Source organism: Phacochoerus africanus, chromosome 16 (genome assembly GCF_016906955.1).
Source record: "Phacochoerus africanus isolate WHEZ1 chromosome 16, ROS_Pafr_v1, whole genome shotgun sequence".
In the NCBI taxonomy this organism is placed as follows: Eukaryota; Metazoa; Chordata; class Mammalia; order Artiodactyla; family Suidae; genus Phacochoerus; species Phacochoerus africanus.
This window is the reverse complement of record NC_062559.1, coordinates 36962892-36977417: the sequence shown is the minus strand read 5'-3', so window position 1 is coordinate 36977417 and position 14526 is coordinate 36962892. Positions and strand designations below refer to the sequence as shown.

The 14526-nt window shown below is 42.0% G+C and overlaps 1 protein-coding gene across 5 annotated transcripts in view; it reads right to left on the bottom strand.

The window, feature by feature from the left end:
- ELMO1 (engulfment and cell motility 1) overlaps nt 1-14526 on the bottom strand; it is a 561177-nt gene that overhangs the window by 331105 nt on the left and 215546 nt on the right. For all 5 annotated transcript variants that reach the window (XM_047763106.1, XM_047763109.1, XM_047763107.1 and 2 more), the window contains 2 exons: nt 8630-8781; nt 6438-6516 (listed from right to left, as the gene is read on the bottom strand). In XM_047763106.1, coding sequence (XP_047619062.1) covers nt 6438-6516; nt 8630-8781 — 231 coding nt within the window. The remainder of the gene's footprint in view (nt 1-6437; nt 6517-8629; nt 8782-14526) is intronic.

Genomic DNA, 14526 nt, shown 5'->3' with positions numbered 1-14526 from the left:
ACTATATACGTGCAGAGCGTTCTCACTACAAGGCAACCTGTGTTGGCACCGAGGAGATTCCAATATCAGAGAACCATCGCTTTAAAGATCTGAGACTTCTAAAAGCATTTCATCTTAATCTGTGCACAACCGAAGAGGGAACAGTTCACACCCCAGAGCTTAATAGTCTATGCAGATGAACTGAGGGCAGTGTTAGCAAAGGACAAACATCTGGACAGAGGTGAAGCCCCTTGTGTGTGTGAGGGTCCACCCTCAGCATTCCTGGGCCTCAGTTCTGCAGACCGTGCTTTGTGCCTTGGCCTGCCTGCCTGGCACAGAGGGTCTGCAGGCGATTTTATTGAATGAAATGAGTCACAGATGCCCTTTCTAAGTCCTGTTAAATAGATACCGAGGGGGAATTAAATAGGTGAATACCGTCTCGGTACAAACATGCAAAAGGAAAAATACTGCTCATATTCAGGAAGTCACTTGAATCTCCATTTTTGGTGGAGGGTATTTTTCGTGGTGCCACTCTTACTGAGTAGAGCAGAAACTAAGCCACAATTTAAAAACACAACCACAAATTCGATCACGGTCAAAAGAAACTTGCGGAAAGCCAGGAGAACTCAGAACACAGGGAGGACGTACGAGGGGACGCACAGGCAGGGCTGGAAGGGGGGCAGAAGGGAAGCGCAGGGCCTGCTTTGTGCTGACGAATGGAACTTACAGTCAGAGGACAATCAAGGATGTCAACACTGCTCTCTACACCAACCTAACGGCCACCGCCACCACAGAGAGGAAAGCAAGCAGGAGAGAAGAAGGGATGGAAATTCAGAGCACTCTGTTAGAGGTTACAGCTTAATCTTAACGCTCCTGCTGGACCCGCTGCACTGCGGAACAAAGCACATAAATACTCTAAGGTGATCTAACCAGGCAAGGTGGAATCAAAGTCAAAATCCAATACGAGGTCCTCTTCCATCCTCTTAAAAACAAGAAGGCAAGGATGAAGACACTTTCAGAAACAAGTTAGGAGTTCCCATTGTGGCTCAGCAGAAACTGAATCCAACTAGCAGCCATAAGGATGCGGGTTTGATCTCTGGCCTCGTGCAGGGCGTTAAGGATCCAGCATTGTATGAGCGTGGATCTGCCGTTGCTGTAGCTGTGGTGGAGGCTGGCGGCTGTAGCTCCAATTTGAGCCCTTGCCTGGGAACCTCCATATGCTGCAGGTGTGGCCCTAAAAAAAAAAAAAAGAAAGAAAAAGAAACAAGTGAACTGCCCTTTTCCCATATGCAGAAAGCTGTATCTTCTTCCCGATCAAAATAGAAAAGTCCACTTTTTTTCCTTGAAAACAAAAAGCCCAACGTTCTTTTAATTTCTTTTTTTATAAAAATCAAATTATTGTCCAATTGACCCACAAAGGAAAAATTCTCTGTGCCTATTTTAGCTACAGACCTATAAAGGTTTAAAATAAGTCAGAAGGGAAAATACATTGCCAACATCTACCAGAGCACAGAGAATAATATTTTATTATTATAATATCTGTCTATAGTATTTATCTTCTGCATAAGAATAGGGACTGAAGGGCACTGACTGTCCTTTTCATCTTTCCATTCCAAGTCCACAGCATAGCGGCTGGCACAGAGTAAGCAATAAATGTTTGATAAAACAGTCCACTACGCTCCTAAAGGAACACGTCATAGAGAAAATTCAAAAATCCCTGTCCATATCATAGATTTTTTTTTTTTTTGTCCAATACTAGGGAATGGTTTGAGTGAACTCTAGAATATATGGAGAGTATTTAAAACCATTAGGATGATATGGATACAGGCACACCTCGGAGATATTGCAAGTTCAGTTACAGACCACCACAATACAGCAGGTACCGCAATAAACTGAGTCACATGAATAATTTGGTTTCCCAGCGCATATAAAAGTTATGTTTATAGTATAGTAGTCTATTAAGTGCGCAGTAGCATTATGTCTAAAAACATGCATACCTTAATTTAAAAATATTTTATTGCCCAAAAATGCTAACATCATCTGAGCTCTCATAGAGTTATAATCTTCTTGCTGATATAGGGCTTAAAATACTGCAAGAACTACCAGAGACACCAAGTAAGCAAATGCTGTTGGAAAAATGGTGCCAATAGACTTGGCTGAGGCAGGGTTGACACAAACCTTCAATTTGTAAAAAACAAAACAAAACAACAACAAAAAAAACAACAGCATCTGCAAAGTAGGACAAAGCAATGTGCAGTAAAACGGGATATGCCGGTATAGATACATTGACATGGAAAGATGTCCACAAAATCTTGTTTTAAAAGCTGTTTATAAACAAATGAAACAGTGCATGCAGTATGACCACATCTAGTTAAAAAATAATGTCTGGGGGGAGTCTTTGCCCAGAACAAGGTAGGACCATGAGATTCACATGGGTGTGAATGGTGGCAGGAGTTGGCTCTCTGGGGATGCATTACTGTCTTTGAAATTTCTTCCTTTGGAATCTACATTTTCTGATTTCCTACCAAATCTCAACTAAAAAGGGGGTTTTTAAATAATGCTTATCAAAACCGTAAATATTTTAGAGAAATGTGGAAGGGATCTGGCCAACTTCTTTGCCATGAAAATAAGAAACTGAACGTTGTTAGAAAAAAAGAATCACTTGCCCACTAGCAGCAATTCCCTCTCTCACAAAACAAGCACCCCCCCCTTCATTTAGGGAGAAAAAGGGAGAATCCCCAATATCTGAGAGGCATGGAAAGCATGACCCAACCCCCTCCCAAGGGAGGCTGATGCGGGGGGTGGGGAGGGGGGGGGGGGAATGCCTACACAGAGGAGGCAGTTAGACTCCAGGCCCAAGCCCAGTGCTTCCTCAGTCAGGCCAACTCAACACATGGAAAACAAAAATATCACCCAGGTTTGCCTGCCAAGTAAAAAGCAGAAATAAGGTATAAGTGTTTAATTCCTTCCAAAGTCACTTTATACATTTTGAAAATAAAGAAAACCCAGATAACAGAGTTCTACCCAGGTGTTTGGACTAAAGTGGAATTTATTCAATGTCCAAAAGCTTTAAAAAGACAAACAAAATGGGACATTGCTGTAAATCCAGTAAATAAATGTTTGGATTATGTTTTAATCGAAATGAAGTAAGAGGAATTCACTCCGTGGCACAATAGGTCAAGTATCCGACTTCAGCAGCTTGGGTCACTGTGGAGGCATAGGTTCCATCCCCAGCCTGGCACAGTGAGCTAAAGGATCTGGCATTGCTGCAACTGTGGCTTAGATCACAGCTGTGGCTCAGATTCAAGTCCTGGCTGGGGAACTTCCATATGTCAAGGGTGAAGCCATCTATTAAAAAAAAAAAAAAGAGTAAGAAAATGGGCTTGGTGTCCTTCCAGGCATCAGGGAAGATCTTTAACAGGCAAATACAAGGTCCTTCTGCAGGGGATGCCTCCTTGACTGGCACTCCATGGGATGCTTTGGAGATAGGAGCAAGGATAAGGTTGGGACTCTAGCTCTGACTCTTATTAGCTCAGCACTTGGGGGGAGTTCTTTACTTCCTTTGATTCTCAACCTCTTCATTTATAAAATGGAAATAATAAGGCTCTCTATAGATAGGAGAATTAAATGAAATTACATAAACCACTGAACCCAGCATGGCACACGGCAAACTCTCAAATAGTATCAAATATTATCATTGGTGACAGGCTTCGGTAAATTTTCCTATTTGCCAAAAATATTCAGAACTTTGAATCTTTCAAAGCATAAGCCAGTAACAGTATATAATATATAGCAAGTCAAGTGATTGTACCAATGAGCTTGATCTTCTGGTTTACAGGCCTCCACTAACATTCAAAAAATAACAGCAGATAGACTTTTCTTCATTATGAACTTGAAATAATTTTTAGAGCCAACTCTTTAACTCACTAAAAATATTTTTAAAAGAAAAAAAGTCAAAATACTCCTTTTTATGACCAACAATAGTCACTGATTCGTCTTCAATTCAACATAAATCCAAGTTAATTTTCAATGAACAAGTATCATTATTTTTATTTCAAAGACTTAATTAGTCATATAATACTCTTGATTTCCTGGTGGATTATATATATACCTTATCTTTCTTTTTTTATTCTTCTTCTTTTTTTTTTTTTTTGGTCTTTTTGTCCTTTTAAGACCACACTGCAGCACATGGAGGTTCCCAGGTTAGGGGTCGAATCAGAGCTGTAGCTTCTGGCCAATACCAGAATCACAGCATCACCAGATCCAAGCTTTGTCTGTGACCTACACCACAGCTCACAGCAGCACCGCATCCTTAACCCACTGAGTGAGGCCAGGGATCGAACCCTCAACCTCATGGATGCTGGTCAGGCTCATTACTGGGCCACGATGGGAACTTCCACTTTATCTTTCTTAGCTGAATTTTTTTTCTTAAGTGGTTAATGTTATTAGACTCCCTTTGGGACTTATTATTATTATTATAGTAATATATTGTGCCATGTCAGTTTCATAGAGCCTAATTTTTCAAAAATAAAGATTTTTTAAAAATTTTCTTTGTAAGCTGCACCTGTGGCTTATGGAAGTTCCCAGGTTAGGGGTTGAATCTGAGCTGCAGCTGACAGCCTGCACCAGAGCCACAGCTACACCACATCCTTAATCACTGAGGAAGGCCAGGGATCAAACCTGCAGCCTCACGAACACTATGTCTGGTTCTTAACTCTCTGAGCTACAACAGGAACTCCCCTGAATAAAGATTTTATAAGCAGAATCCAAACCTAATGTTAATAGTATTCTTAATATGATGGTAGTCCCCAACATTTTAATTGTTATCATCGCCCTGGAGTCACTGGCATCTAATTCCCCATTTCCCTGCGGTCATTCGATTCCAATTCAACAGATTAACAACAGCTCTCGGTGCAAAAGAAAGAGGCAAATTCTATGCATCTTACTTGGTGTCTAGATCCAGAGACCCTAGTGAAATCATAGCACCAGGGGTGGGTATGAGCTTCCACTTCTCTAATCCAGGCACAGGGGAAAGGATAGTCTCAAGAGGCCAGGCCAGAAGGCAGGTTTCTTCACCCCACTCTACAAGTAGCTACCAGGGGGCCTCGCCAGGCGTCCTTGGTCTGGCCAGTAGAAGGACCAAGCTTTTCAATGACCATGTGAGGCTTGTGAATGTGACAGCTGCCAGGCAATTTGCTGGGCTTCTGGGAATTACCATGGACCCAGCATTTGTATATACATATAAAAGGAAGACCTACTCATGATCCCACTTAAGATCCGCAAAGCCACCCGTAAAGACCCAGCTTGGAGCACCAGCCTGGCGAGGGCGGGCACCTCCTGGCTCCAGCCAACACCAAACCAAAAGCACAGGAAACTATAAAGTCACACTACTTATTGTGCAAACACAGCCCCCGGGAAGGAGCAGACAATTTTAAATGGAAAACCAACCAGAAACCCTCACATCTAGTCGCTAAGGCTTAAAATCCTTGGCGACAAAAAAAATAAAAGAAAAAAATAAAATTCTTGACCCGGTGTTGAGTAGCATGCTAACTTTCCAGATTCTTCTAAAACAATGGATTGGTAACTGTCATGGAGCTCCCCAGTACACTTTCTAAAGGTGGAAAGATCTCATGTTTCTGTCTGGTTTTTAAATGAAGTAAACTGTGGCCAAGGTAACACAGTATGTTGTGTTGATGGAAAAAAAAAATGGATTCAGAAGTGTGAGCCAAATTCTAAAACACGTTAAATTCATTTCTTCTGCAACCCCTTTTATTTGTCCTTTCCCCAGCTGAAGAAGAACCAAAGATCTGCAAAGGAAAGGGTAGATTTCATGCAGATGCATTTAAAGGGTCCCCTTGTCTTATTTATACAGAGGAGGGGACATGCATTATTTAGTCCTCCTGGTCGTATTCACACATGGACAGCGGAAATATCACCAAGCAGAGAGCAGCCCCTCTCACGTCTCAACAGTTCCCTCAACTCTGGCAGCGATTTGCATGTTCTCCCCACGGTCCCCTCACCTTCCTGTCTCATACTTCCCCAGCCAAAGCATGATGACTCTCAGGGTTTAGGTGTCCTCATCAGAAAATGGGGACAATACCTCCCTTGCCCCAGGGAGTATCTGGTGAACTGATGGGAGATCACAGGGGCTTCTAACTCTGTGCCCACCTCAGGGGCAGAGTTTCATCTTTCTTTCATCTTTGTTTGGGTTTCTCTGCTAGGTTTCAGGTGATGAAAGGGCTCTGCCACTAGAACACTCCTAACGTTCTTCACCAAACAGATACTTGCCCATCTCCACCAGTTCCCACTGGATCTGAGAATGATCCCTGGCTGCCCAGCCAAGCCACAGAGCAGCCAGGAGCCCTAAGGAGTTCCTAGAATGGGACGTGGAGGGCGCTCTCTGCACCAAAAATTGCCTGCCCTGGGCATAGTCTTTAAGACAAAGAAATGCATCTTACCTGCCTCCTCTCATCAGGGGCCTTTAGGAAAAGTGCATTAATCACCGCGATGGTGTAGGTTTGGATTTCTTGATCTGTCCTGCAAAGACATGGAACAATACAGAAAGTCAGAAGAGGATACCCCTGAGTGAGATCATGATAAGGCTCATGATCATCTCCCCCAAAAAAAGTGAGAGAGAAAAAAGGCAGGACTTAGAAAACACAGTCCGCACTGAAAATACATTTCAACCAACACAAGGCCGGAAACACAATGGGGAGACCATGACTATTGCTAGCCTGACAAAACACTGCTCAGAGGGGATCACCCAGAAGTACAGGTGGCCAGCTGGCTCTCTCCCTCCTCCTCTACCAGAGACAAAAACATGAACTAGGGGATGTACTTGTGTGTGTGGGTGTGTCTGGGTTCACGTAATTTTCTCTCTGAGGCATGAACTATATCTAGGAACAATCCTAGGTCTACCCACATTCCGGGGCTTATCATAAAACTGCTTTGTCTCCAGGGCAATAGTATTCTAAAAATCTAGTTCTAAACAGAAACTTTGAAATAATGAGAAAAATGGGTTTTTAGGTTTACAAATTTGCTTTTCACAGGAGTGAAATCAGAAATTCCAAATGAAGCAAAGATCCAATGTAAGTTGCATAGCAAATACGGTAAATAAGAAGGACCTGAGACATAAACAAAGAGCAGCTGCCTGTGAGCTACATTTAGAGACAATTTAGCAAGAGGCAGTGCTGAGAACACAGCTATGGCAGGACGAAATATGAAGCCCCATGCCTCATAGGCTGGCTGTGTGGCCTTGGCTCTGTCCCTACTCAGTTTCCTCATCTGTAACCCTGGGTAAGAACACACTAATTTCAAGGGGCTGATTTTAGGGTGAAATGAGGTAAGGCATGTTAACGTCTTTAGCACAGCGCTTGGCAAATAAGAAACTCGCCAATTGGCAAAGTGCACTCTGAATGCACAGTGATGCTGAGATTCAAACAAAAGACACGGACGGTAAAGTTAAAAGAGTTCACACTCAGGGACACGTGAAACTGGTATCCAAAGCGGTTTCACACAAAAGCATCATTTTAGAGCATGTGCTAATTTTCCCTGAGGCCACAATCCATAGCTGTGTGACTTACAATTTTACTTTCTAGTCACCAGCTCCCCTCCAGTGAAGGAAATATCAAATGTGCTTTGGTAGCTTATATTATAAGCACCTAGTCAACATTTTTGGTACATTGAGAAAGACTGAATATTCCCTACATGCCCATCCTGCACCCCCAACCCAAACAGGCCAATCAGGTTTCCTCTTGAAAATTTGCCAGTGTGACCTGAGAGACCAGGGGCGGCAGTTACTGGGAGCCAAGTCACATCAGTGCCAGCCAACATGCTAGAGAAAAGGCCTGTTGTGAGGACTCCAAGGAGGCCATAGTTTCTGTCCTTCCCAAGGCTTAGCTACTTAAGTCACTCCTCAGTTCTATAAAGTGCCCCAGTATCCTTTCAATACACCCCCTGTCCTAGCTCAGGATGCTCCTGGCCACCTGCAATCCCAAATACTTTAATTGATAAAGAGGCATCGTACGAGGGGGTCCGTCTCAGGCTTGTATCATCAGAGAGGACCTTACTAGTTACCTAAGGGAGAGATAACCTTAACCAGAGAAGGAGAGAGAACCAAAGGCTGGCTGCGAGGGCAGCTGTCTCAAAGCTCAAGCCTCTAAAAAAATGCCCATATTGTAAAGTACATGTGAAGGAGGTCGCTGTAATCACCTGGAGCCTAAAAAAGAAGCCTGGCTTTAAAGATCTCTCATTAACTATGAAAATCCTCATTATATCGCAGAAAACACCATTTTCTGTGATTAAGGATGAAGACTCGTTGAGAACTCCAGAGAACAAATTGTCATATTGCGTCTTATTAAAAGCGAAACTCTGCTGATTACCTACCAACATTTACCAGAACTTAGTGCCTATGAAGGCAGTGGGGACAGAAATGTGCCAAGGACAGGCATGGGGCACACCCAGGGGCAAGGAGCTGCACCATGTCAGTGTGATGGGAGACAAACGAGGGGCATGGTTTGATTATATGGCAAATTAAGATTCTTCTTCGGTATATTTAATCAAACCACCGTGAGACCTTTCCCAGGGGATTATGGCGGCCGTGTACCTGAAGCCTCCCCACACCCTCAGTGGCGGGGTCACTCTTGCTTACCCTTGAAGATGGGGAATGAGCTGGCCGATGGTGATCTCCTGCGCCACCTTCTGGTAGAGGTCATGGCTATTGAGCACCATGGACTCCAGAATGGCCAAGGACCGCTGCAGGATGGAGACGTCTATGGCCGACTTGTTGACAAAACTTGCGATCTGAAAACCCAAGCAGGACACAACTGACTACTCATGACAAGCAGAGCAGGGAAGTGGAGAAGAGAGCAAATCAAGAAAATCAGGAGTTCATTTAAGAAACACCAGACACTGAGGATGAAAAGTACCTGGAATTAGGGAACAACGGAATAACCAGAAATGCATGGAGTCAATGATAGTTGTTTATGACATTATTACAAAGGATTATTATCCTATTTCTCTAATTCAATCATTCACTTTCGAAAAGAGACATTGGAGTTCCCGTCGTGGCTCAGCAGTTAACAAACCCGACTAGTATCCATGAGGAGGCGGGTTCGATCCCTGGCCTTGCTCAGTGGGTTAAGGATCCAGCATTGCCGTGAGCTGTGTGGTATAGGTCGCAGACACGGCTCGGATCCCAAGTTGCTGTGGCTGTGGTGTAGGCTGGCAGCGGTAGCTCCGATTCGACCCCTAGCCTGGGAACTTCCATATGCCAAGGGAGCGGCCCTAAAAAGACAAAAGACAAAAAATAAATAAATAAATAAATAAATAAAAATAAATTAAAAAGGGACAGCTTCAAAGCATGATCCTGGCTGGTGTTTCAGCTTTCAGGGAAGACAATTTCAACACATTTGTGAGAACTCGTGTGTTTCTCTAAGACACTAATGCCAACATATAACAAGATGAGAGCTCTTCCCTTCCAATTCCAGACCACTCCTTCACCCACACCACCCACAGCTTTTACGTTCTCATTATGCTCCTGCCACATTCTCAAGGGGTTCACACACATCCTACTTGTCAACACAATTCAACTGGCAACTTTGCAGTCACTGGCTACTTTCCTTTTTATTCCTCAGTGAAACACTCTTTCCCCCATTCTTCCAGTTTCTTAGGGTTAAAATGAAATTCTTCTCATCTCTCTCAAATGTAGCAAAGAGAAAAACATTGAAATTAGAAGTGCTAAATGTTAAAAGAGTCATTTAAGCGCTAAAATATATTCCCTAAGGAGTTCATCCCTAAAGCCTCAAACATAATAAATCACAATGTAAGAGGGAAATAAAATAAGGGCTAGAGTAATGGATCACAGCAAAACAAACACATGGGTACCATAAAGGTTTTATTTTAGAGGCCGCATTAAAAGTTATTACTGTCTGTTGACAACTCACACTAAAATGTTGTTATTATATCATCGTAATGATGGCTTTCTTAAAAGCTAAATAACTTGGTTCCGTGACAAATCGACACTTACTGCTTCCCCTGTCAACACTAATTTCTCCCTTCCTGCTGTCCATCGACCCGTTCTCCTCATTCCCCTCTCCACCCTTGGACAAGATAAAATGCAAAAGCACCATGGCAACTTAACAGTTACCGTCTCAACTGTTTTTTGCCCATGAACTCCCCCTCAAAGCAGGGGTGAGGGGTAGAGAGATCCACAGCCTCTCTGCTTCCAGATACCCCTGGACCTTGGGGGTGAGCAATAAATGACATGAAGAAGCAAAGTAACATTATGATTTCATATTCCAAAAAGCTATTATAGTACAGACTATAGGAAGAGTATGCAAATTTTAAGATTCTCGAAAGGCTGCATTTGCTCCTTTCATGGCTAATAAACTTCCCCAACGTGTTTACTGTCCCTGGCAAGCCTTCGCCTTAATCCTTAATCCTCACGAGCTGGTTCGGCTTCCCTATCAGATCTTTCCCCTTGCTTTCTCTAAGGGGACGTTTCTCTCACAAAAATCCAATTACCCTCATACCGTCCTCATGGTTGAACATTTTAAATAGAACATAAATTCTTTGACTTCCCCACCAACACTAGGCCAACCGTTTTTCCTCATCCCAGTACAAGGCTTGGTACTTACTAGAAAACTCCAGAACGCGCACAGAAATGCACTGACAGTACTTCTGATTTCTCTGCACTGATTCTCTCCTGCCTCCACGCTCCGTTTCTTATCTCCATTTAGGAAATTTGGATGTACTTTCAAGACTCTCTAGAGAATTTTGAAAGCTTATGGTCAAACTCCCTCCCTCATCCGTTAGCCTTCAGCCCCTCTTTTCATTCATTCAAGCAACAGATACTGACCATGTGCCATGAAACAGGCTCTTACTGACCTAGGATCTTGAAATCAAGAGATGAGCAGCCCATGTGATATTTAACTTCAAGGACCTTATTATGGTGGCACAGACAGACTGATAAAAATTCATTTGCTATGAAGTATGTTAAGTGCTTATTTTCAGTATCCAAAAATCTACTTTGACCTTGATATTCCAACAAAACCTAAAATTCAACGGGATATAATCAATCTCATTGTCTTCTCATTCCTCCCTTCTCAAGCACCATCTTTTTCCCAAGTTTGCCATGATCCTTAGTGATCAATAGTCCCAGTTCCCGATTTTCTGTCCATGGGAACACACTTGCTATGTCCCCCCCTCAGATACACATTCTGCTGTATACACACAATGTCAGCCCATGGTCCAACTCATCTCTGGTTACTAAGACAGCATCCTTCCAGCTTCCTCTACGTTCAAGACTTCCCTCTAATACAGATTTACCCTCTTCTTCCATATATTTTGATAGTATTTCCTTTCTTAAAATACTCAATCAGATCTCTCAATGTTTTCCTGATATGAAGTGTACCTTCTTATAATGGGTTTTAAATTTCTCTATAAAGTATTAACTCTCACCTGCTCCCAAGAGTCTTGCTCAATGGCAGTAAAATTGTTGGTAGCCTTTGCTTTAATTCAGACAGTGTACCCCACATTCAGATTCCATTTCTATTTGCCATTTCTATACATTTCTCTACCGTGAAACTGATCCCTTACCTTCATCAACGTACTGTTTAAAATTAATTTTTTCTATTACTCAACTCTACCTTGCCATATACATCCCATCACTTCGGCAATCCTAAAACAGGTTACAAAATTGCGTGTGATACACTTAGCTGAGTACTGCCTGGCAGAGAGCAGGTGCACAAACCGTTGGGGTTCTATGCACAGTTCTACAAGAGAAACTTGTTTTTTGAAACTAACTTCTATCTTTTCCCTTATTTGTCAGTGGTTCTAACCAGACATTGACATGACCCAACATTTTCATCTAATGAGTCCTAATGAACAAGGAATCAAAGCTGACTGGCAAACATCATGGCTGTAAAGAGGTGCTTTATTCATGCATGTACAAATCTGTGAATATATAAATGTCATTTTCTATGTCTAGTCTAAAAACTAGAGATTGTAGTATAGCTATAGAAGGTTAAAGATTATCTGGTTAAATTTTTAATTCCCCTTGTCTTCCCACAAATCAATAATGACTTTGCCTTTACATTTTTTTTTCCCACCCCCATTTCTGTACTTTTGGCCAACACAGGTGAACCAGCCTAAACCAGTCAAAATACAGGTTCTTGAAAGTAGGTCTGTGTCATAGAGAAGAAGAGCTAAGGGGAGTTAGCAATACTTATATATATATTACCTCCACATGCTTCCATTCATTTAAAAGAGTTACCCAAGTAAAACATGGGAAAATCTGGGTGACTTTTAAGAAGCTAAGGAGCATCGCAGTGCATGAATCAATGATACAAATTACTAAAATCATGTAAACATCTTGCAGTCACCCAGAATGAGATCTTAAAATTGTCTTATGTTATCAAAACTGAAAAGATCCATGGAGAACATGGAGGTCCACTCCCCTATTTTAAATTATCTGTGCAGAGACTTATAAACCTCTCAAGTTGTTTTTTTTTTTTTTCCTTCTCCCAGAGAAGGAAGGATTTATTATTTGCAGCAAGTATGGAGAACACTTGTTTTCCCAAAGCAGTGTCTCAACCTCTCAAGTTTTTAAAAGGCAAAAATTACTGGGTCTCTAAACCGAAAACTGGCTGGATATTTATCCAGGCACTGAAAATATTGCAGGGTGAACCAGGCCCTCCTGCAGAGCTAAGGTTTCAAGAGCATTCATAGGAAACTTTCCTTCCAAGAAAAGGCACGGATGTTATACTTGGCTAGAGGAAATCCAACTTGTAACACAGAAAGTCCTAGTTTTCTTTTTAATTTCTTTCTCCATGCTTTCCTACCCTTTCCCTAAGCAGGCAAGTTTTTAAAAAGCAACAACATTATACATTAGCATCAAAGAATTCCAAGTTTCAGGGTGTATATGAAATGATACTATTTACTACCCATAAAGTTTGTAAACCAGAATCTATCCACACACAACAAAATAGCGGGTCAGAGGAGACCGAGGCTGTCAGGGAAAAAAAATATTTCTCCAAACTAGTATGAATTTGGCATTAATAGGAAGCCAAGCCTGGACCACAGAGATAAGCATCTTTTGTCAGCACATTTCCTAGCTGATTTTTGTCTAGATAAAGCTCCATTTAAAAGACAGTTGCCTGTGTACAATTCCTGGGTTGTCAAAGTGCTGAATGTGATCCAGCTAATGAATAAAAAAGTTAACCTTACAAAAACTATCAATTATAAAATTCACATAGGGAATCTAGATCTAAGTAGCAACGCAAAGGAAACAGAATGGCTAGGAATAAGGATGGGATAGATTAAATGCATTGCCTTTTGAAAAATATTTAATTTTTAAAAATTTAAACTACCAATACTGCTAGTTATTGCTTCCTTAGGTCTAAATTTTTAAATTTAATTTCAGTGAATGAAAACCGTTTTCATAAGAAATTAAAAAATTAAACTATTGCAAGTCTCTCTAACCTCATCTCCCACCATTTAAAGAAAGACAGCTTTGTGATTCCTTTCTACTGGTAACTGAAGTTGTACTTGAAATATACGTAAATACAGTGGCACTGTATCTTTTTCTTCTTCAAGTTCTAGGGTTTAAAAAATGTTTCCAAAAGCAAATTTAATTCATTCACTTCACAGAAATGTGCCAAGGATCTCCTCTATGCCAGGCCCTGAGAAGAGAGGCAGGAAGACAGCTGTGGTTCCATACCCGCAAAGGACTCGTGGTCTCTTGGCAGAGCCAGTCAAAAGAACAAAAAATTCACAGATATGTGATAAGTGCTGCAACAGGGGCATGCAAGATCCCAAGGAGAATGGAGAACAGAAGAAATCGGTTAATGCTACACCATTGAGGTCAGGGAGGGCTGAACAAGGGGCAACGCTGGTTCAACGAGTCAGTTCAGCAGCTTCAAGAGCTATTCTTTCTATCACTTAAAGCACAGGTGCACAAGGATGGTGGGTGGGGGAGGGAGTTCTGAACCACGGGACTCTCTCTGACCTCACTTCGCCTCCCAAAGCTGCTGCATCCTAGCATCCTGACCAGGAAGGACAAGACCATCTGTTCTGTTCTGCAAAGGATTGCTGTGGGGATCAAAAGGGATAATGGAGATGAGAGCACAACATAACTTCAAGGAATTCACGTTCAGAACAGCATGGATTTTATAGCAAAAGAGGCTCTAACAACCGAAAAGCCAAACAACTTGCCTGGAGGAAGGAAAGGCTTGCCATACATTCAGAATGAACTAAAAAATGATGTTAAATATATAAAAAGGCCCACAAAACCCAAGATCTTCAGATGTGAACTTGCTTCTCTAGAACTTTTATCTCGGAAAGACAGAATACAGCAACTTGGTCTCTACATTCATAATTTAATGCTTACATCCTGTGCCACCACCCAAGGAAAGTACTTCCTAATCCATGAGATTTTCCTCGGTTTTCTCATCTACTACCCTTCTTTCTTTCCTTCCTTCCTGCCTTTCTTCCTTCCTTCCTTCTTCCCTCCCTCTCTTTCTTCCTTCCTTCCTTTCTTCCTTCCTT